At 46.0% G+C, this 20,814-nt stretch overlaps 1 protein-coding gene across 4 annotated transcripts in view; it reads left to right on the top strand.

The window, feature by feature from the left end:
* GRAP2 (GRB2 related adaptor protein 2) overlaps positions 1-20,814 on the top strand; it is a 74,634-nt gene that overhangs the window by 34,485 nt on the left and 19,335 nt on the right. For 2 of the 4 annotated variants that reach the window (XM_017544556.2, XM_017544558.2), the window contains exons 2-3: positions 10,902-10,993; positions 20,456-20,547. In XM_017544556.2, the coding sequence (XP_017400045.1) occupies positions 10,916-10,993; positions 20,456-20,547 (170 nt within the window). In that variant the 5' untranslated portion in view covers positions 10,902-10,915. Of the gene's footprint in view, positions 1-9,912; positions 10,994-20,455; positions 20,548-20,814 lie in introns of those variants that run through there. The other 2 variants (XM_017544564.2, XM_017544559.2) reach the window with 2 other exon arrangements.

The following is a 20,814-nucleotide window of genomic DNA, read 5'->3' as shown; positions in this document are numbered from 1 at the left end:
GAAGTGAAAGATAATGAAGCCTAGAGATTTGTAAAACTGTCTGTCTGTCTGTCTCTCTCGACTACCATTCTCATCTGCCCCTGCCACCCCTACCCCACCCTCCACCCTTCTGATGCGGTTCATTAAATGATTTCTGATCGGCAGGGAGGCAGTATTTTTAATGCTTCACTTGTGTTCTGGTTTTGACAACAGGATTCGAGGTGTTTCTGTAGACAATTGTTCTTGCTTTAGGAAACAATAGGAATAAAATGAGGAAACAGCAAGTGATACACCAGTCTAGCAGCAGAGTGAGGCTCAAAGTGGCATCTCCAGGAAGCTTAGTGGGCCCTTTTGCCTTATTTATGTTGTTTTGGAGTGACATTTTCATGGTGTCATTTTAATAAAAAAAAGTGTTGGAGAATTAAAAGTGAAGGTTATGTGAGATACACTTTAACTGGATTCATGGTAAGTTATTAATGTTTCGAGGAGAAAGAAAAGAACTTGAAAGAAGCAGAATATATTGTGGGGAAAGCTGAAGATGGGAAAGGGGAGAGAACTGTGGCAAATGAGACAGAGGGGGAGAGAGAGAGAGAGAAGAAAGAGAGAGACACGGAGGTGAGGGGAACCGCCAGAAGAAAGGGAAAGAGCGACAGTTTCTAAGTCTGTTAGCTGAGATTGTTTCCATTTCTGCAATTGCCTTAAAGCACATGATTGCTTGGTCTGAAGTCAGCCGGGTTGATTGCAGTCTTTACCTCCTTGACCAAGAAGTAATGGGCTTGAATTTCTTGGATATGTGAAAATAGCTCTTGTCCGTTTTTTGGCTAAAGGACAGGCGCCCAGGAAGGTTGAGAGGGCCTAAGCTCTGAGCAGTCACCCTGAGCAAGCAGCAGCGCTTTGGTTATGTTGCTCATACCAGGAGAGGCAGAGCAGCAAAGTGAAGAGAACACACAGCCTTAGGCACCAACAGACATGTACTCAAATCTCGCGCCTCCATTTCCAACCTATAAAATGCAAAACATGATAATAGTAACCATAATCAATGTTGCAACGAGCAACCGTTTGTAAAGTCCTTGACACCTGAGAGACTGTATCAATCAATGGTAACTTATTCTCAGCTGGTTCGTGTTTCTGGACGTTAGCAAAGTCTGGGTGCTGTGTGTCCCCTCCAGGGCTGTCCTGGTGCGTCCTGTTTAAAGGTAGCAACACAGTGATGGCCTCTGCGTGGGTGGCAAGGTGTAGAAGCCCAGGGTTCTTCCCTTTGGTTCGTGCCGCCTTCTCTCTTTGCTCACTGAAGTGTCTTGATTAGTGTTGTATCTTCTGACACTGCACCTAGGACTCCACAAGCAGTGGGGAGAAGCCAGAGCCTTCCCAGGGAAAGTAAGGAAGCACAGGTGTTTGAGACGCTGAAAACTAGTATATGCTTGGTGGCCTTACAATTTGTAAAAACAGTTTTGAATTAGTCTCTATAAGAAAGGGTGCTGGAGAACCAGAATGCAAAAATGCTTTGGAGAAAGAGCCACTGAGCAGTTGAACCAAGCATTCTACCTCCTCTTCCCTGCAACACTGGGGCTAAGGATTATTATCTGCATTTCTAGTGAAGAAACTGAGGCACAGAGAAGTTAAGCTAAGGTTCTCCAGCTACGAAGTAAGCAGTAGAACCTGAAGTTTGAAGCCAGGTCTGATACCCAAGTCTCGTAGTGAACCTCCCATTGTGGTGGCAAGCCTCTCCTTGCAGAGAGGGGCGAATTAAGGAAAAAAGAATCCAATATGCTGGAGTTTAGCAGGGTGTGTACATTATACTTACAGACACTTTTCTTACGAGTTTGAGGACAAATGAGACTTTATGTGACGTGTCTTGCACTAAAACAAGGTTAGATTACATAAGCCAGACTGGTGTTGATTAAAGAAGAGCAAGGTAATAAACAAATGTAAGAAGAAGTGGCTGGCTCTGCCTTGGGCATCACCCAAGTTACAGGCAGGCGAGGGGACAGGCCCTGCGTGGGGACAGTCTCCTGACTTGTCTTCTTCCTTCTCTGCTTCCCTCCCCTCACCACCCCTCCCTTCAAAACCCAAAAAACCTTAAGCAGGAAAGAAAGGAGCTAATTAAAAAAAGAGAAAAACATCCTTGAGACCAATGAAATCTCCATAATCCACAGTGACAGACAGGGGCCTGCAGAACAGCAATTTGATTAAATAGGGATCTAAGGGGCTTAGAGGGGCTTTCCAGTTCTGTAAAGTGTGTCCATACGTCTGAAAAATACCGTATTTATTTGGCTCCCAAACCTAGAACCTTCTAATGGGGGAGATGGTTCCCATTTGGAAACCAGGGGGAAATCACAAAGCAAGGCCATGGGGTTCCAGGCAGGGCTGGGGATCACATGTCGGGTAGAAACCCCAAGAAACCAGCCAAGGGTCTGCAGGAGGGCTCTGGTAGAGAGAGGGGTTAGAACGCAGGGCAGGTAAAGCCACCCTTACAGAGGGTGACTGTGGGCTGAGCCTGAGGCCCTTCCCAGACAGGGAAGACAGAACAGCCTACCTCCCCTGCCCACGCCTTGGTATCTCACTCAAGAACCAGCTGCCCATTAGTCACCTGTCATGGGAGACAGCTCTGTCGGCGGTTTTCAGCAGAAGTGAAGCAGCTAGAGGTTGAATCGTTATTCGGGGAACACACCTGCGCACAGCACAGGAATGAATGGGAGTGATGAGCGCCTGGGGCTTTTGTTCATAGCTGTCCTCGTGGCCTCCAAGACTCACATGAGCAGCTCAGCCGCTGACGAATTATTCTTTTCGGACAAGCTGCAGAGGGCTCCCTCCAGTTTTCCATGTGTTCACCCCTGCCACTCATGCTGAGGGATTTATGCTTCCTGGGGCTTGGGGGGCAAAATAATGAGTCACCCGGGGAAAAGAGAAAAACAAAAATGCCCTGTGTGTGCAAAATCACCTAAAATGGAGCCTTTTAGAGGACACTAAAATCTCAGCTAACTAGCCAGAAATGGTTTGCGGGGGAGTATTTTATGTGTCTTTGCTATCTTTGGATGCAATAGTCAGAAATGTTTATACCTCTTGGAGGGATCACCTGTGCAAACAGGCCAGGTCCTCTTGAGAAGGCTATTTGTTCTCCTGAGATCTCGAACCTTAGAAGAAATTGTCCTGCATCTCTGACTTGGGAGGTCCAATTAAGCAGAGGAACTGTGGGCTGTAAATCTTCTAAAGCAGGGAATCCTCTGGGAGACCAAGGCAGGCGGATCACCTGAGGTCAAGAGTTCAAGACCAGCCTGGCCAACATGGCAAAACCCTGTCTCTACTAAAAATAGCTGAGAGTGGTGGCGTGCACCTGTAATCCCAGCTACTGGGGAGGCTGAGGCAGGAGAATCGCTCGAACCCAGGAGGTGGAGGCTGCAGTGAGCTGAGATCACGCCACTGCACTCCAGCCTGGGTAAAAGGGCAAAAATCCATCTCAAAATAAATAAATAAATAAAGCAGAGGACCCTGACGGCCACCCCCCAGTTCATGGCTACCTGCAAACTTTATGTGGTGAAGGACTGGTGGGGGACCCAGGAGGCTCTGCATGAGTTGATCGTAGCTGCCATGATTCCAGCTCCCACGCCACCCTCTGCACCTAGCCATAGAGCTCCATCTGTGAAGAAAACCAGAAGCAAGACCCTACCAGAAAAGAATGTGAGAGTCTATTTGAAAGTCTCCGGAAGATGAGTTAGAAGTGATTCAAGAGCAGGCACATAAAGGAATATGTAAGCCTTGTTAGACATTCAGTAAGGAGAGTGAAGAGTAGCATTTCCAACATGACCAGCTGATTAAGAGGCACTCTGTAAGCAGGGTGTCTGCTGGTTTAGAATAAAGCAAAAATTTTGTCTTCTGAGAGCCCAAAATGGGGAAAGGCCAGTCCTTGGTCCATTGGTGAGGCCCAGCCTTTTTTTTCTTTTCTTTTCTACTTTCCCACTTTATCTTCCAAATAGATTGGTTTGGGTCTCTAGAAGAATATTTAAGCAGTGGCCCACAGGCAAGCTATAAGGTAGTTGTCCATTCTGTGCTTACAAATTTTCAAGAAGGGCCATCTGTACCCTTTCTCAGTTTCCTGTTCCCGTGTCCAGTGCCCAATAAGAGTATAAACTGAGGCAGAAAGGCCCCAAACACAGATGTAGATGCAGAGCAAAGAGAAACACACAGTAGGGGTTTCGATACAGGGTCATTAGCCTAGAATCAAAGCAGGAGTGAGGGATAGTGGACTCGAGAGGAATGGGAACCACCTCTCCAGGCTGCTCCGAAGGAGTTTAAGCAGCAGACAATGTGCAGGAGAAGATGACCTCGAATTCTTTGGCATCTCAGCAGTTCTGTATTTTAAAGGTTTGACAGTCTTTGAAATATTAAAGTTTGTGTGCCTTAAAACTCATGAGAGACAATGAAGACATTCACCGAACCTGTCTAGATAAAGGTTACAGGGACTCAAAGATGCAAAGAAAAGTTACAAGATGGAATTGATGGTTTGGGGTGCACCATTGCCCTCTATTGGATTTTAAATAAATCAGACCTCTTAGTGTAGGTGTGTTTCACTATCACTGGCTGAGCTTGCTTCGAATGGGAAGTTAATTGATCCTTTTATTGGGCACCTTTGAGTGGGAAGTTAATTGATCCTTTTAAATGCATCCTTCTGTCTCCTGCCCCTTCCCTGAGGAAATCAACCAGAGTAACGCTGAGGACAGGTCATTTGCATGTCTTCATTCACTCAACAAACATTTCCTAGCTGCCTGCTAAGCCCGGGCTAGGCATTGTAGAGAATCTAAGGAAAAAAAATCACAATGACTGCGATTTGTTGGATACCTCCTGTGTGTCAGAGTCTACACATTAATACAAAACAATCCCACGAAGTACTGGTGACTCCGATGCCACGGATAAGGAAACAGGACACTCAGGAAGTAAATGGCACATTCGGGATTCAAATGCAGGTTCATCTACTACTAGGCCTATATTCTGTCCACTAAGCTATAACTCTTCCCCTCGAGAAGTTTATAAACTATTAGGGGGAGATAGTATGAAGATACAAATGTGTATATCAGGGTCTTACAAACTGCAGCCAATGGGGGCCAAATTCAGCCCATCATGTGTTTTTGACCTTGAGCTAATTTATATCTTTACATGGTTGAAAAAAATATCAAGAGAATAATAATTGTCTTCCTGTCATGTAAAAATGCTGTGAAATTCAAATCTCAGTGTCCAAAAATAAAGTTTTGTGGGAACCCTGCTATGCCCATTCATTTACCATCATCTAAGCCTGCCTTCCTGGCTACAAAAGCATGGCCGAGTCACTGTGACAGAGACGGGGATGGCCCACAAAGCCAAAAATATTTACTCTCTGGCTCTGTAGTTTTGACAACTCCAGGTCTGTACTCCAGGGTGGAATGTTCTGTACCAATAGGAGAGGGTTTTTTGTTTTTTGTTTTTTAAGTGCTTGAGCAGTTCAGAAGAGGAGAAACAAATTTATTTGGCCCACAGAGTGCACAGCTGGAGGGGATAGACAGGTGTGCTCTGTTTTAAGACTCAATGCATGAAAACCCGGATTTTAAAACAGATAAATTAAAAGGTAGTTATTTGCATAACAAATTTTCCTTTCATTTTATAAAGCAATTTACCAGAGGGTTCCTTTATAGAATGAGCCTCCATAATACATGCTAATATGATTCCGTTTACAAATACTCTATTCATTATCACTTTCCTAGAATATACCTATTGTACAGAGTGAGGCTTAACTATCATCATTTTTTCCTGGCAGTATAAGGTTTCCCACTTCTGAAGAGTGATTGGGCTGACCTTGTCAATCCGACTGGGGGAGGAAGCAACTCTTCTTTATTGTCTCCAAGAGGGGCTTTACCTGTTAAACAGCAAGCCTGCGGATTCTGGCTCTGCGTTGTGTGATGTTGAGTAGTTGGTATAATTTTACATTTTTCACTAAGCTCCTCTCAGTAGCTGAAGCCAAAGTCCTAAAGTGTAAACTCGTCTCACTATTCTCTTACTTCATTTCATATACAAGATATGCCAATAAAAATTGTTTGTTGGCTGGTCATGGTGGCTCATGCCTGTAATCCCAGCACTTCAAGAAGCTGAGGCAGGCGGATCACTTGAGCCCAGAAGTTCGAGACCAGCCTGGACAACACAGTGAGACCCCCATGTCTATCACACACACACACACACACACACACACACACACACACACACACACACACACACACGATGGCACACATCTGTGGTCCCAGCTACTCAGGAGGCTGAGGTGGGAGAATCCTGTGAGCCAAGGAGTTCGAGGCTGCAGTGAGCTATGATCACACCACTGCACACCAGCCTGGTCAACAGGGGAAAACCTTGCCTCTAAAAGATTAATTAGTTATTAATTAATTTTGTTGCTGATGTCCTGATAAATATGTGACAAGCAATACTTGTAAAAAGCAATGTTTCTCTGTCTTTTTAAAAAATTTCAAGGCATTATCTTATCTGAATTACAACATAAACTGGGGTAAGTATTCAAATTAGAGCTACCCCAGGAAAATAGGAAGTGATAGCAATTTAGGACCTGTCTCCTACCCTCACTGGGTCCTGAGCCTGAATCTTCGCATGGCTTTGTGGTGTTATGCAATTGCTCTTTGTAAGAGATACATAAAATGGAAACCTTCGCTATTCATAGCCAACTTAGGAGGAGCTGAATTTGATCAAGAAGTTTCTTGCCGGGTACCATTTTGATGGTAACTACGTGTTTCTGAAAAAATCCACTTATAATCTGGGTTTCAAATGGAGGTTATTTTAAAGAGCTGCCACATGGCTTTTGTTTTCATCCACTGTGGTGGCTGTATTTTAGAAGTAGACAAGCATTCCTGGTATATAGCCTGAATATTTTTTAGGATTTTTTGGTGGCAAAAGAAGCTCACATGGAAATGCAAGGGCAGAAAAAAATCACATTCAGGGCAGTCCTGTGTGGCATTGCCCTCTGGTAAAGCAGATCCATGTTGCATGCTGCTAATGGCTATTGCATGACAGCTCTTAAAGGGGTAAGCGAGAGAGGCGCAGAGGGCTGGTAAGAAGCAGAGCTAGCAGCGAGGCCCTACAGATGGCGTCATCATCAACAGGGTTGGCGGGGCAGGGGTTGGCGGTGCTGCTGCTGCAGGTGGCTTGGCTGCCCTTGGAGGATGCAGCTTCTCACACTATATGGCAGGTAGCAATTCAGCCAGTTTTCAAGCCCATCACTGGCAGGGAAAGCACATTTAATCCATCTGTGAGGTTCTCTGAAGAGGGGTCTCTTTTCTTTCTTTCTTCTTTTTTTTTTTTTTTTTTTTTTTATTTTTTTTTTTTTTTTTTTTGAAATGGAGTCTTGCTCTGTCACCAGGCAGTAAAGTGGCATGATCTTGGCCCACTGCAACCTCTGCCTCCCGGGCTCAAGGGATTCTTCTGCCTCAGCCTTCCAAGTAGCTGGGACTATAGGCGCCCACTACCATGCCTGGCTAATTTTTGTATTTTTAGTAAAGACAGGGTTTCACTATGTTGGCCATGATGGTCTCGATCTCTTGACCTCATGATCCGCCCACCTTGGCCTCCCAACGTGCTGGGATTACAGGCATGAGCCACCACACCCAACTGAGGGGTCCCCAGAAGTGACAAGCGCTGAAATTGAAAACAGCAGCAAAAAGCCTTCGTTGCATTCTTGGATTCAGGCTGTTGCACTCCACCCCCTACAACTCTCTGAATTGTTGCTTCCCAGTTTTTATCTCAATCATATTTTTTTCTTGTTTCTCCAGTGCAGTGTGTAGTGGTGGCAGGTACAGATCGTAAAACAAATGGATAAATACTGAATAAACTATATTAGTTCACTTTCCTTTTTCCCTAGTGGTAATTTTTTTTGGGGGTGGGGACAGAGTTTCACTCTTGTTTCCCAGGCTGCAATGCAATGGCACAATCTCGGCTCACTGCAACCTCTGCCTCCTGGGCTGAAGCAATTCTCTTGCCCCAGCCTCCCGAGTAGCTGGGATTATAGGTGCCCAACATCACGCCTGGCTAAGTTTTGTATTTTTAGTAGAGATGAGGTTTCGCCATGTTGGCTCTGGTTACCATTTTTAAACTTTTCAAAATTAACGCTAATGGTTATAGAGGAATGGGATATACATTTCCATGTGTTTTAATGATCAAACAGAAGACCGACATCCGAGGGTGGCATATTTACCATTCTCTGCTATGCGGGGTGCTTCAAGGGAACAGTTTTTGAAGCCCTGCGGTTTAAACAAAAAGAGAGCATACCCCACCCCACCCTGAGCAAACAGCAGCCAAGCAGATTTCATCTCGCAAATGGAAATGGGAGCAAACAATTTTTTTTCAAAGCGATTTTATGAAGAGTGGGCCTGTTTAATTGGGTTTTTTGAGCCAGGATTAATATTATAAGCTGGGGAGCTCTGTGACATGCCTGTCGTAGGCTTTGCCATACCGCCTGCCTCCTGGGGGAAGTCAGAGAAAAGCGCTGCTATTCAGAAGCAATTTTACTTCTGCCTCGGCCTTCTCATTTCTCACTGAAGTGCTTTGCAGCCAGCCTGGCCCCAGTGCCCAAGCCTGAGCTGTTACATGTAATGTTGGAAAGATCTTCCCCAAATCAAGGTCATGGCTAGAGCTTACCTTGGATGTTTTTTCCATTTCTAATTTATGTAACTTTCTAATATGTTTAGCATTTGCCCTTCTCTTGTCTCCATCCTGCTTATTAAGGTGAATTTGCATAGAAATGGGATCTTGGTCTTCAGGACCATTCACCTGACACTTGATCCCCTGAGGCGACCACTGTCTACTGTTGATACCATGAGGATGACCCACAGAAGCCATGTCTCTCTGCAAACTAGAGTTAAAGCCTTAATTAGAAGAAGCCTTGTGTGCTAAAGTGATGGGGTGAATCAAATCAGCAAAGGCATTTAGCATTAACTTAGGAGGGCAGAATACTCCTTCCTGTTGAGTGGGTCATCCTAGGTCACAACAATTTTGATTTGCCTTCGATAGATGGATCTGGAAGAAAGTGTACAAAAAGTGTGTTTGTGGTGGTTTTGTTTGGAAGTACGTTTTGACTGGTGATAAAGCTCAGAGAGTTAACAATGACCTTTTACTGTGACTCCAGGACTATTTTTTGCTTAGCATCTACCTTTGAATGGGTAATATTCATCTCTATAAATTACCTGCAAAAGATGGAGCAATTGTGGAGAATCAGAGAAACGAGCCCCTTGCTATCACCCTGTTGCAGTCGGCTTTAATCCTCTGATCTCCTGGCAGCCACCTTCCTCATTAACCCAAATCTCACTTACTTGGATAGGAATTCCCACTGAGAGGACAACTGTGGTCCCAGTTGACTGGTCACTGAAAGACTATTAGGTTTGAGGGTATTTATTTTCTAATCTAAAGGGTTTGAGATTTAGGGAAATTTTGATCAACAACAAAATAACAGCTTTCAAGATTGTCCTGACAGTAAGCTGTCTTCGCAGAGAATCACAGTATTTGATAGTCATGGAGATTAGGTCTCCAATTTCAATGAGAAAAGTTCACAGGAGATGGGAGGAACAGAAGAAAACTCGTGCTGATTTTGGTCAGGCTACCTTTGCTGGGGAAAAATTCATTCCATAAAATTATTTTAACACATAAATACCATTTAGCTTTATCTTGTATAATGCTTTGCATTTTTTTTTTTAGATGAACTCTTGCTCTGTTGCCCAGGCTAGAGTGCAGTGGTGCCATCCTGGCTCACCGCAACCTCCGCTTCCCAGGTTCAAGTGATTCTGCTGCCTCAGCCTCCTGAATAGCTGGGATTACAGGCATGTGCCACTGCACCCAGCTAATTTTTGTATTTTTAGTAGAGACGGGGTTTCTCCATGTTGACCAGGCTGGTCTCGAACTCCTGATCTCAGGTGATCCGCCTGCCTCAGCCTCCCAAAGTGCTAGGATTGCAGGCGTGAGCCACCATGCCCAGTCTGCATCTATAATTTTGATTTAACCTTACAACTTTATTAATTGAATATTCTGATCACCATTTTATAGATGCGGAAACAGACTCGAAGGGTTCAATTGTTTGCCTAAGACTGTACAGCTTTCTACCAACAAAATTGGGATTGGCGCCAGCTCTCTTGCCATTACATCCCCACTGTCTCCTAAAGCACAACTCTAGTTCATATTCAATGTCTCACATAGGCTGACTCATTTATCTTTACATGGGTCTCATGCATTATGAGAAGGGGGCCGCTATTTTAACTCAATTCAAAAATACTAAAATCAAAATCTCCAAAATATACTTAGTTTATAATATAATCATAAAATAAGTAATCTGACCAATTGAGTCTCCCAACTCAAAGTCCAAAAGATGCTTTCTACTCTCAACCCATGCAGAAGGAAGCTGAGTTCCCCACTGGCCAATGCTGTCTAATTCTCTTAAATGATTCAGATGTAAGAGAGGAAATGGCATGTGTCTAATTAACACTGCCTGGTTAAATATAGCTGCCAAGGGACAGCCTTGGGACAGTGTTTACAGAATAGTCTTTCCAGCCCCTTGGGCCTCAAGTTACAGATGATAGCAAGCCTTCCCTCCTTATCAGCTGCAAACAGAGATGCCCCCAGAAGCGGTGTCAGGCCAGAATGATGAAAGGAGAAGGGAAAGGCTGCGGCTGGCCTTCATTTCCTGCTCCTGCTATCTGGGGATTCAGAGAATGATCCCAGGACCCAGATCCTGAAGATTCCAACAGCTCTTCCTGCAAGCACAAGCCCTTGTGCGCCTGAGCCTTGCTCTCCAGCCTGGAGACATCCATCTGCCCACTCTGCTAGGAACTGCTGAGTGCCAGGAAGCACCATCGGCTCTGCTGTCCTCCTCCTGGCAAAGAGGCACAATGACCACATTATTTCTCTTCCAGCTTCACGTTACAGCATGGAAGCTGTCGCCAAGTTTGATTTCACTGCCTCAGGTGAGGATGAGCTGAGCTTTCACACTGGAGATGTTTTGAAGGTAGGTAACGTGGGGCCCCAGGGGAGCAATAGGGAGTTTCGGTTCCTCAGTAATCTAACAGTCCCTGCCTCTGTCTCTCAACAACTGCCTGTGGTTCCTTTTAAAAAGAGAAGTTCACCTTGATTCCCTTTGCGCATACTTATACCAGACACCAACCAGGCCAGGTAATAGACATACAGAGTCGGCAGAAGCCACCATCCTGGTCCTGAGAGGTTCATCGTCCGGAGAGGGGAACACATCCACCCCAAAGAGCTGTTACAGATGTTCTTGGCTAAGTTCTCAGGGTGCACAGGTGAGGGAACAAGTGATTCCTCCTTGAAAGATAGAAGTTGGGCCGGGCGTGGTGGCTCATGCCTGTAATCCCAGCACTTTGGGAGGCCAAGGCTGGTGGATCACTGGGTCAGGAATTCAAGAACAATCTGGCCAAGATGGTGAAACCCTGTCTGTATTGAAAACACAAAAAAATTAGCCGGTCATGGTGGCAGGCGTTTGTAATCCCAGCTACCTGGAAGGCTGAGGCAGAGAATTGCTTGAACCCAGGAGGCGGAGGTTGCAGTGAGCCGAGATCTCACCACTGTACTCCAGCCGAGGCAACAGAAAAAATAGAAATACTCTATCTCAAAAAAAAGAAAAAATAGAAAAAAGATAGGGGTTGTAGGAGTGTGTGCAGTGTGAATGTCAGGAATGCACTGAAGGTGAGTCGGGCTTTTAGCTGAAGCTCACACATGTGCAAGCCCGTGCTAAATTCAGGGAGCAGTGCCAGGCTCAGCAGAGCTGGAACTCAGGAGGAGAGGCTGTGGGTGGAGACAGCTTGGGAAAGGCAGTCACAGAGGACGAGGCTCGACAAAGGCCATGCGCACCTGGCCACTTAGGGGCTGCTTAAAACTTGTCCTCAGCCAGCACTTGAGTTGTAGTGGCCACTTGCTGAGCTGAAGTAACCTTGGGCTTCTCCCACATTCATGCACCATACTTTCAGCATCTTAGCCCCGGGTTTTTTTGTTGTGTTTTATTTTTTTGACCAAAGAGCACAAGCCCTTCAGGAGGCTATTTGGGAGTGTGTGGAGTCAGAGCCCCCCTCCCTGGCCTCAGGGCACCCTCAGATAGCCCAATCCCTGTTCCTCAGCAGCCCTGATGAGCCTTCTCAGTTGTCCAGTGGCACGGAGGCCATTAGTGTCTCACCACCGAGAATTATGTTTGTTTTACAAAGAACCTCGTCAGCCTGTGAGAGGGTGACTGAAAGTGTCTGAGGAGCACAAAACACACAGAATGCTTTCTTGTGGAATATGAACATGCCCAGTAGGTAGCCTTCTAACTGCTCTCAACTTTCAAGATCTAGTAATGTGGTGGCAAAGCGTAGGCCTTCACAAACTTAAAATGAGTGGGGCCCGCTGACCCCAGAGAAGCTGTCTTTCACTGCGTTGGGATCTTACCAAGCTCCTGGAGGGACTTGCTGTGCGGTGAGAAGGTGCTGCCTCCTCATGGGGCACTGTCACCACGTGACTATCAGCCACTGAAGTTGATGCATCCTGGCAGCAACTTCCACCCTCATCTTCCATGGCAAAAAGAGCCTGGTATCTTACTTAAGTTTTCTCTAGTCCCCAGAAAAAGAAAAAGGAAAAGAAGAAATAATTTGCTCAGCTCTGCTTCCCAGTCCAGTCCCTGCTTTCTTTCCTCTCCTTCATTGCTAATACTGGGAAGAATTCTCTGCACTGGGCGCACTCCACTTCCTCCCTTCCCGCTCCCTCCACGGCCCTCTGAAATCTGCCTTTTACCCTCCCCTCGACATTCTCTTGAAGTTCACCGGTGATCTCCTTAACGTGTAGTATAAGACCCTATGGAAGCGTTTGTCTGTGGGACTGACACTGCTAACCGGCCCTCTCCTGGAAGCCCCGTTCTCCCTGGCTCTGATGGCACCACCCTCTCTGGGTTCTTCTCTCCCCTTCCTCAGCACTCCTACAGGTCTATTTCCAAGGGTTCTTTTTCCTTTCTTGATCCTGAAATATACACCTCCCTGAAGATACTGTCTTTGGCTTTCTGATTTTTCTTCTCACTCTGAGCCATCTCGTCCACTTCTCCGATGGCAACTATCACCACTGTGCCAAAGACCCTCAAGTCTATGGCTCGTGTTCTAACTCTGACCTTGCTCTTGAACTCCAGACCCAGACTTCCAATTGTCTGCTGGATGTCCCCACAGGAACTCCAGCCCATAACTCAGTATGCCCAGATTCACTGAAACCTCCACACCCATCTCACCCCCACTTCCACCCGCAGCCACTCTTCCATCCGTGTTCTAAGTGTTATCCTAGGTCAGTCACAAGCCAGAAGCTCTAGTTATCATCAGTGCCTCCCTTACCAAATCCTGGTGACCTGTAACCAATATCTCCTGAGCTCCTGTTCAGGGTCAGGATGCAGCTAAGTGGTTTGCAGGAGACATGATTTCCGCATCTCAGCAAACCTATGAGGTAGGTGTTCATTTCCCCTCCATTTCACAGATGAGAAACTGAGGCTAGGGATTAAATCACATGTCCAAAGTCACGCAGCTAGAACGTGACCAATCCAGGACCTGGACAGAACTCTCTCTGACTTCTAAGCACTAAACTCTGCTCTGAACATATATTTTCCTCATATCTCTCAAGCAAGTCCCTTCTTCACCAGAAAAGAGTGTGAGGAGGTAGAAAGGAGCATAGACTTTGGGTCAGATGGATCTGAGTGTGAATCTCAGCTTACTAGCCGTGGGGCCCAGTCACCTGTCCCTGTTTGAGCTGTGTCTTCCTCAGCAAGTGGAGGTAGTATCTATCTTGCTGGATTGTGGGGAAGATTTGAGGTGATGACTCTGGCCCAACACAGATGCCCAATAAATGGTAGCCCGAATTACCGAGATTATCCGTCCCCGCTGCCTCTGACTGCTCAGATCATTGCCACAGCTCTTTGACTGACCTCATTGCCTCCTGTCTTTTTCCTCTTTCACTCATTCTACATACTATTCCCAGAGGGATCTTTCCAGACAAATCAGATCATATCATTTCCTTGCTCAAAAGCATTCAGGGGTTTGTAATTACTGACTGATTGAAATCGAAAACATCTGGCCCCAAACCACTGTCCAGTGTCATCATGCACATGTACACATGTGTGCACATACACACACAGACATCTTTGTGGACATAATGCCCCTAGGTTGCGCTGTAACTTGTACACCACCCTTTCTCAGCCCCTCCCCTATATACCCAGAGTGCCCCTCTCCCCTCACACACACATATTTGACCTCCTTTACCATGGAAACCTCACTGGTCCTCCCCACTCCCTACCATCCCAGGGAAACAAATCGTTCCCTCTTCAGCTCCTCCCCAGCATTTCACACAAGCTTCACTCATTTCCAGGCACTTAGGACTTTGCCTCACATGGCAGCTATTTATATGCAGGCCATGGCCTATGGTCTCAGGCACCGTCTGTTTCCACCTCTTATTGCTGCCTTTGCCCCGTGGGATCCTGACTGCTCATTTAATCCCCTGGCCAAAGCTGTGCAAGGGCAGGGGCTATGTCTGCCTCAGTGTCTAGAACTCCCTGATACTTGACGACTGGGTGAAGCTTTGATTCCCCCCCATTCCCTGCGATCAATGTCATTATACACGTGTGCACGCACAATGCAGATTCATCTTTGTGTCTTCGTAGCATCTAACACAAATCATGGCCCCAAATAGATGCCCAGTACATAGCTCTTGAATTGCTAAATTGCATTTCTTCCTGTTCACTTAGAATTCCATCAGAAAACCTCTTTTCAAATTCTCTCCGTTGCAGGTAAAGAGAAAAATGGGGAGGGTTTGCTGACTGAGCCCCACAGAATGTCTGCAGGATTGTGGTTGGTGCCCATGCCTGGGGCTCCCCACACGTGATTGCAGTGTCTGCCCCCACCTTCCTCAATGGGTAATACACCCAGGATCCTCACAAATGCTTTCAAAGCCAGCTCCTGACTACCCCAGCAATTCGCTTCTGGGATGCTCTGACTCGTTTGGCCTTTTCTGCTAAAGACTAAACAGAGGTTTTCATTAGAAAGGCATAAAAAAATTCTGAGCAGCCACTCACCCTTAACAGACCATGCATTTCCTGGAGCAGAGGCCCCAGCTTACTTATCATTCACCTGAGTACAATCTGCAGGTGCTCACTAGAAGCTGACCTGCACGGCATGGTAAACAAGATGGTGGACAGAAAACGCCGCCATGTGACTTGATCCTGCTTCTCCTGTGACAGAAACATTTGAAAAGTCAGGAATCAGATATTTTTCCTGTTCATACCACAAACCTCCATACCTGCAGCTATACACAGCACCAGCCTCACATTTGGATTTGCCATTAAATTTGCCAGTAGCTTTGGAAAATGTCTCTGGACCCAGTCCATTTCTGTATCCTTCCATAATGCATCTAATTCAACCTCATTTCTTCCTGCTAAAATAGCAACCTAAAAGCCCTAAGAGTTAATTCTACGTAATTTGCTTCTTCAATACTTCAGATTTCTGCTATGCTTCTAAAAGCTACAATTTCATCCAATTTAAAAATTCTTCCAGCCGTAATTCGGCCCTTCTCTTCCCACGTCTAACTTATTCTCAGGCCACGTAACCCAGAAAATCATCTCTTAGGGAACATTTTAAGAATTAAGATACAGTAAAGGTAAGAGTAAAACTTCAAGTGTTCAGGCTGAACGCCTAGCTCAGGTTTAGACGATGGGTACATGAGATAGGGGGAACCGAACAGATGGAGAGATGAGAAGAACAGGAAGTCCGGGCCCTGGGCCCGCAACGGCAGGAGGAAGCCATCTTCCCCTCCCCTCAAATACCTTTCTTTGCAGAAAATGAGTATTTTTTTTTTTTAAAAAAACCTCACCTTCTATACACAGTAAAAAGCCTGTAAATTCACCTCTCTAGAATCACAATGTTAGGTAGACCAGCACCAGGTGGTGGGAGAAACGGCTGCATTGTGGGATCATCTGCAGTTTCTAGAGGAGGTCTGGGGCATGGTGACTAAAATGACAGAGCTGCTTTCAGGTCAGAAAACAAAGTACAACGTGTGTTTTTGTTTGTTTGTTTGTTTGTTTTTGAGACACAATCTCGCTCTGTCACCCAGCTGGAGTGCAGTGGTGCCATCTTGGTTCACTGCAACCTCCCTCTCCTGGGCTCAAGCTATTCTCGTGGCTCAGCCTCGCAAGTAGCTGAGATTACAGGCCTGCACCACTATGCATGGCTAATTTTTGTCTTTTTAGTAGCGATCAGGTGTTGCCATGGTGTCCAGGCTGCTCTCAAACTCCTGACCTCAGGTGATCCACCTGCCTCAGCCTTCCAAAGTGCTGGGATTACAAGCGTGAGCCACGGCACGTGCCCTCAAGGTGTGGTTCTTACAGTGATAAGCCAATTTCCAAATGGCCTCTTTTTCCCTTTCCGCTTCACATTTGCTACCCTGGCCAAACACCGCATTTCCATGTGATGGGAGAAAGGAATTCCAAAGCCATGAATTTGGGAGCGACGGGTGGAGTGCAGTGTCCTGTGTTCTTTATGTGGCTGTGAGGTACTGCCGCTGGTTTCCTAGTTCTTTTGACCTAGATTTTCTGCTTCCTCCCTTGCCCCCCTCAGCACACACATACCCACATGTCCTTAGTGACACCAACAGTCACATTTGATGTTGGAAACTATAAAGTTTTCTGTTCTCAGCAATCTCAAACTCAAATATGGGACACACTTTTATTTCTTCAGAGCAAATGACTAAATTCAAAACATACACACATAATGCTTTAAAGAACGTATAAACCCTTCCATGTCCTATTCAGAGCTGGAGGCCTCCCTCATAAGAATATCACATTTGATGGAATTGTATTTTTTTTAAAGAGTCTACACTTTCTGAAGAACTTTCAGGTACCGGGGCTCATTTGATCCTCACATCAGCTCTGTGAGGTGCCAGCTGGTTATTATTATCTCCATTTTTCAAATTGGGTAATTGACTTGGCCAAGATCACATAGCTAGTGACAGAGTCAAGCTAGAAACCAGGTCTTCTCATTCCAAACTCACGACACTGTCCCCTTCTACCTTGGAGTGATGTTAGAAATAGGTCATCATCGGACGGGCGCAGTGGCTCACACCTGTAATCGCAGCACATTGGGAGGCTGAGGCGGTCGGATCACGAGGTCAGAAGTTCGAAACCAGCCTGGTGAAACTCCATCTCTACTAAAAAAAAAAAATACAAAAATTAGGGCCGGGCGCGGTGGCTCACGCCTGTAATCCCAGCACTTTGGGAGGCCGAGGCGGGTGGATCACGAGGTCAAGAGATTGAGACCATCCTGGTCAACATGGTGAAACCCCGTCTCTACTAAAAATACAAAAATTAGCTGGGCATGGTGGTGCGTGCCTGTAATCCCAGCTACTCAGGAGGCTGAGGCAGGAGAATTGCCTGAACCCAGGAGGTGGAGGTTGCAGTGAGCCGAGATCGTGCCATTGCACTCCAGCCTGGGTAACAAGAGCGAAACTCCGTCTCAAAAAAAAAAAAAAAAAAATACAAAAATTAGCCAGGCATGATGGCGGGCGTGCTATTCCTAGTAATCACAGCTACTCAGGAGGCTGAGGCAGGAGAATTGCTTGAAACCAGAAGGCAGAGGTTGCAGTGAGCCGAGATCGTGCCACTGCATTCCAGCCTGGGTGAAAGAGCAAAACTCCACCTCAAAATTAAAAAAAAAAAAGATATAGGTCATCATCTCTGGCTCAAGAACTTAGTTCTCTTTCCATTGTCTTCCCATCTTCTTTTCTGGGAGAGAGAAGCCCATGAGTCCTGTGACTTCAATTCCACCCGCTTTCTGGTGACTCTGAAACCCCAGGCTCCAATCTCAGCCTTTCTCCTGGGTCCAGACTGACATATCCAGCTGCTCCCTGACTTTTTCTTCTTAGTTGAAGAATTCAATTCACAATCACCCACATGCAATCTGAAGTCCATGAGCCCTTTCTCAGCCCTGCCTCCTCTCCTGTATCTTCTATTTTTGTAAAGCCATCACCACCTACTCAGTCTCCCAAGCCAGAAATCCAGAGGCATCCCAGAATCCTCTTCTCCCTTCGCTTCCAAGATTGGTCAAGAAATCCTGCCTGTTTGCTTCCGGAATTTCTCTAAAATATGTCCTCGCCTCTTCTTAGCCCACACCCCAACATCTCTTGCCTGGAGGGCTCTGCTCATCTTCCCAGTTTCTCTCCCGGCTTTACCCTTCCAATCTACCTTAACGTTCTGATCTCTGATACAGAGCGCTTGCTCTCTCTATCTCAACCTCAATCTCTCTCTCTTTTTAATTAGAGACAGAGTCTCTCTCTGTTTTCCGGCCTGGAGTACAGTGGTACAATCATAGCTTACTATACCCTTCAACGCCTGGGCTCACGCAATCCTCCTGCTTCAGCCTCCTGATTATCTGGGACTACAGGTGTGCTACCACCATGCCTTGCCAAGTTTCATTTTTATTTTCGTAGAGACAGGGTCTCGCTTTGTTGTCCAGGCCGGTCTCAAACTCCTGGGCTCAAGCAGTTCATCCCACTTGGGCCTCCCAAAGGGCTGAGATTACAGGTATGAGCCATCGCACCCAGCCAGGGTTCTTTCTTAACTCTAATTCTTACTGTTCCCTGCTCAAAATTCGTTAAGGGATCCCCCTATATTTCAAGATAAAAATATAAACTTTTCCACATGGACCACAAAGCCCTGTGTATCTAGTTTCCCCTCTGTCTACTCCTGGATTCACAGTCTACATTCCAGCCACCTGGAGGCATTTCACTCCCAGAATGCACCACACCTCCTCAGAGCAGAAGGAGGAAGTTCCATTGCCATCTAACTTGGCCTCAGTAACTCCTTTCATTGCCGATGCAAGTGGTCCCTCCTCCACATATGGATGCCTTTTCTATTTCTGCTTTCCCCTTTATCATCGTACTTCTATCAGTTAAGATATTTTCAAAACAAGAAACATAAACTAAAAACTGGCTTAAACATAACAAAGACTTGTAATTTCTCAGCTTCCAGAAGTAGAAAGGCGCCTGGGTATCTTCTAATTCAGTGGATCAGTGACATTATCAGGGTTCTTTCCATCTTTTGTTCTGTTATCCTCATTTAGAATTATCATTCTAGTCTATGTCATAGACTTAAAAAATTTTTTTGTTTGAGTGTCTTGCTCTGTCGCCCAGGCTGGAGTGCAGTGGCATGATCTTAGCTCATTGCAACCTAGGCCTCCTGGGTTCAAGCGATTCTCCTGCAGGTGTGCGCCACCAGGCCCAGCTACTTTTTGTATTTTTAGTAGAGATGGCGTTTTGCCATGATGGACAGGCTGATATCGAACTCCTGGCCTCAAGTGATCTATGTGCCTCAGCCTCCCAAAGTTCTGGGATCACAGGCGTGAGCCACCACACCTGGCCTCAGACTTTCAAAACATTCTCAGTGGCAGTGCAAAATATTTGTCTTTTAATGGTGAATCTCATTTTTTGAGAAACCAGAAGCCACATACAGTCAAGTCTGGTGAGTAATATGAGTAACCAAGGTAGGCAGTATATTTGGGGTCACAGTGAAGGTAAGGCCACAGAGTAACATGACAGAACTTAAAGCAAGTTTAGAAAAGGCATCCCAAGTATCTTGAGTTCCAGCCAAACTATCTGTGAAACACACAGCATGTGAACATGAAGAGTTACTGTTTTCAAAGCTGGCCCCACTGGGATGTTTAAGTTTGAATCTGCCTGTTTGTAAAACAAAAACATGGCCAGGCGCAGTGGCTCACGCCTGTAATCCTAGCACTTTGGGAGGCTGAGGTGGGCAGATCACCTGAGGTCAGGAGTTCGAGAGCAGCCTGACCAACATGGAGAAACCCCATTTCTACTAAAATACAAAATCAGCCCTGCATGGTGGTGTGTGCCTGTAATCCCAGCTACTTGGGAGGCTGAGGCAGGAGAATCGCTTGAACCTGGGAGGCAGAGGTTGCGGTGAGCTGAGATCACACCATTGCACCCCAGCCTGGGCAAGAAGAGCAGAACTCTCATCTCAAAAACAACAACAACAAAAATTAAATTTTTGGAAAGTGTCCTGGTTACCTAGAAGAGAAAAAATAAAACAACCATGGGTAGCCATTCTTGCCTTCCCACCGTCTGCTCAGATGAGGAGCTTAAGGTGCTGAGACCTGGGACAAACGAGTTTCCAAAATAGAAGAAGGGATTCAGGGTAGTCCCTGAGCGCCAAGTCTGGGAGGGCAAGCCACAAGTGGACAGAAATAACTTAGGGTCAGGAGAAGCCAAACTCCAAAGGTAAACCCACAGCCAGGGGTAAATCCTAGAACAGCTGTTGACTTCTTTCCACTTATTAACCTAGTATTTTCCTCTAAGTCCAAAAGGGCTTTCTTTACCCTGCAGCCCCTTTTTGTCTTGTTTTTTGGTGTCCTCCCTGCAACGTCTTTGTCCTTCCTTTTCTTCCCTGTAGATTTTAAGTAACCAAGAGGAGTGGTTTAAGGCGGAGCTTGGGAGCCAGGAAGGATACGTGCCCAAGAATTTCATAGACATCCAGTTTCCCGAGTAAGTATCGCAGCCTGCCGAGATGGGCCCGCCCACGCACACTCCTCTGACTTTTCCAGCAGTCACTAAAATTATCCATGCGAACCCAAGACATTGTCAAAAATGGCTGCTTCTGGAGAGCTCTCCGGAGAGCCTCCAGAGCATGCAGCTGAAGGACACACAGGAGGGAGACTTTGCATGCCATTTCATTCCCTTTTGATTTTACCATGTGCATGTATTGCTATTTTAAATTTTTCTTTCCTCTTCTTTTTTTTTTCTTTTTTTTTT

This window comes from Cebus imitator, unplaced genomic scaffold (assembly GCF_001604975.1).
Source record: "Cebus imitator isolate Cc_AM_T3 unplaced genomic scaffold, Cebus_imitator-1.0 Scaffold170, whole genome shotgun sequence".
Classification (NCBI taxonomy): domain Eukaryota; kingdom Metazoa; phylum Chordata; class Mammalia; order Primates; family Cebidae; genus Cebus; species Cebus imitator.
The sequence above is the reverse complement of the archived record's forward strand: the minus strand, read 5'-3'. Positions and strand labels throughout refer to the sequence as shown.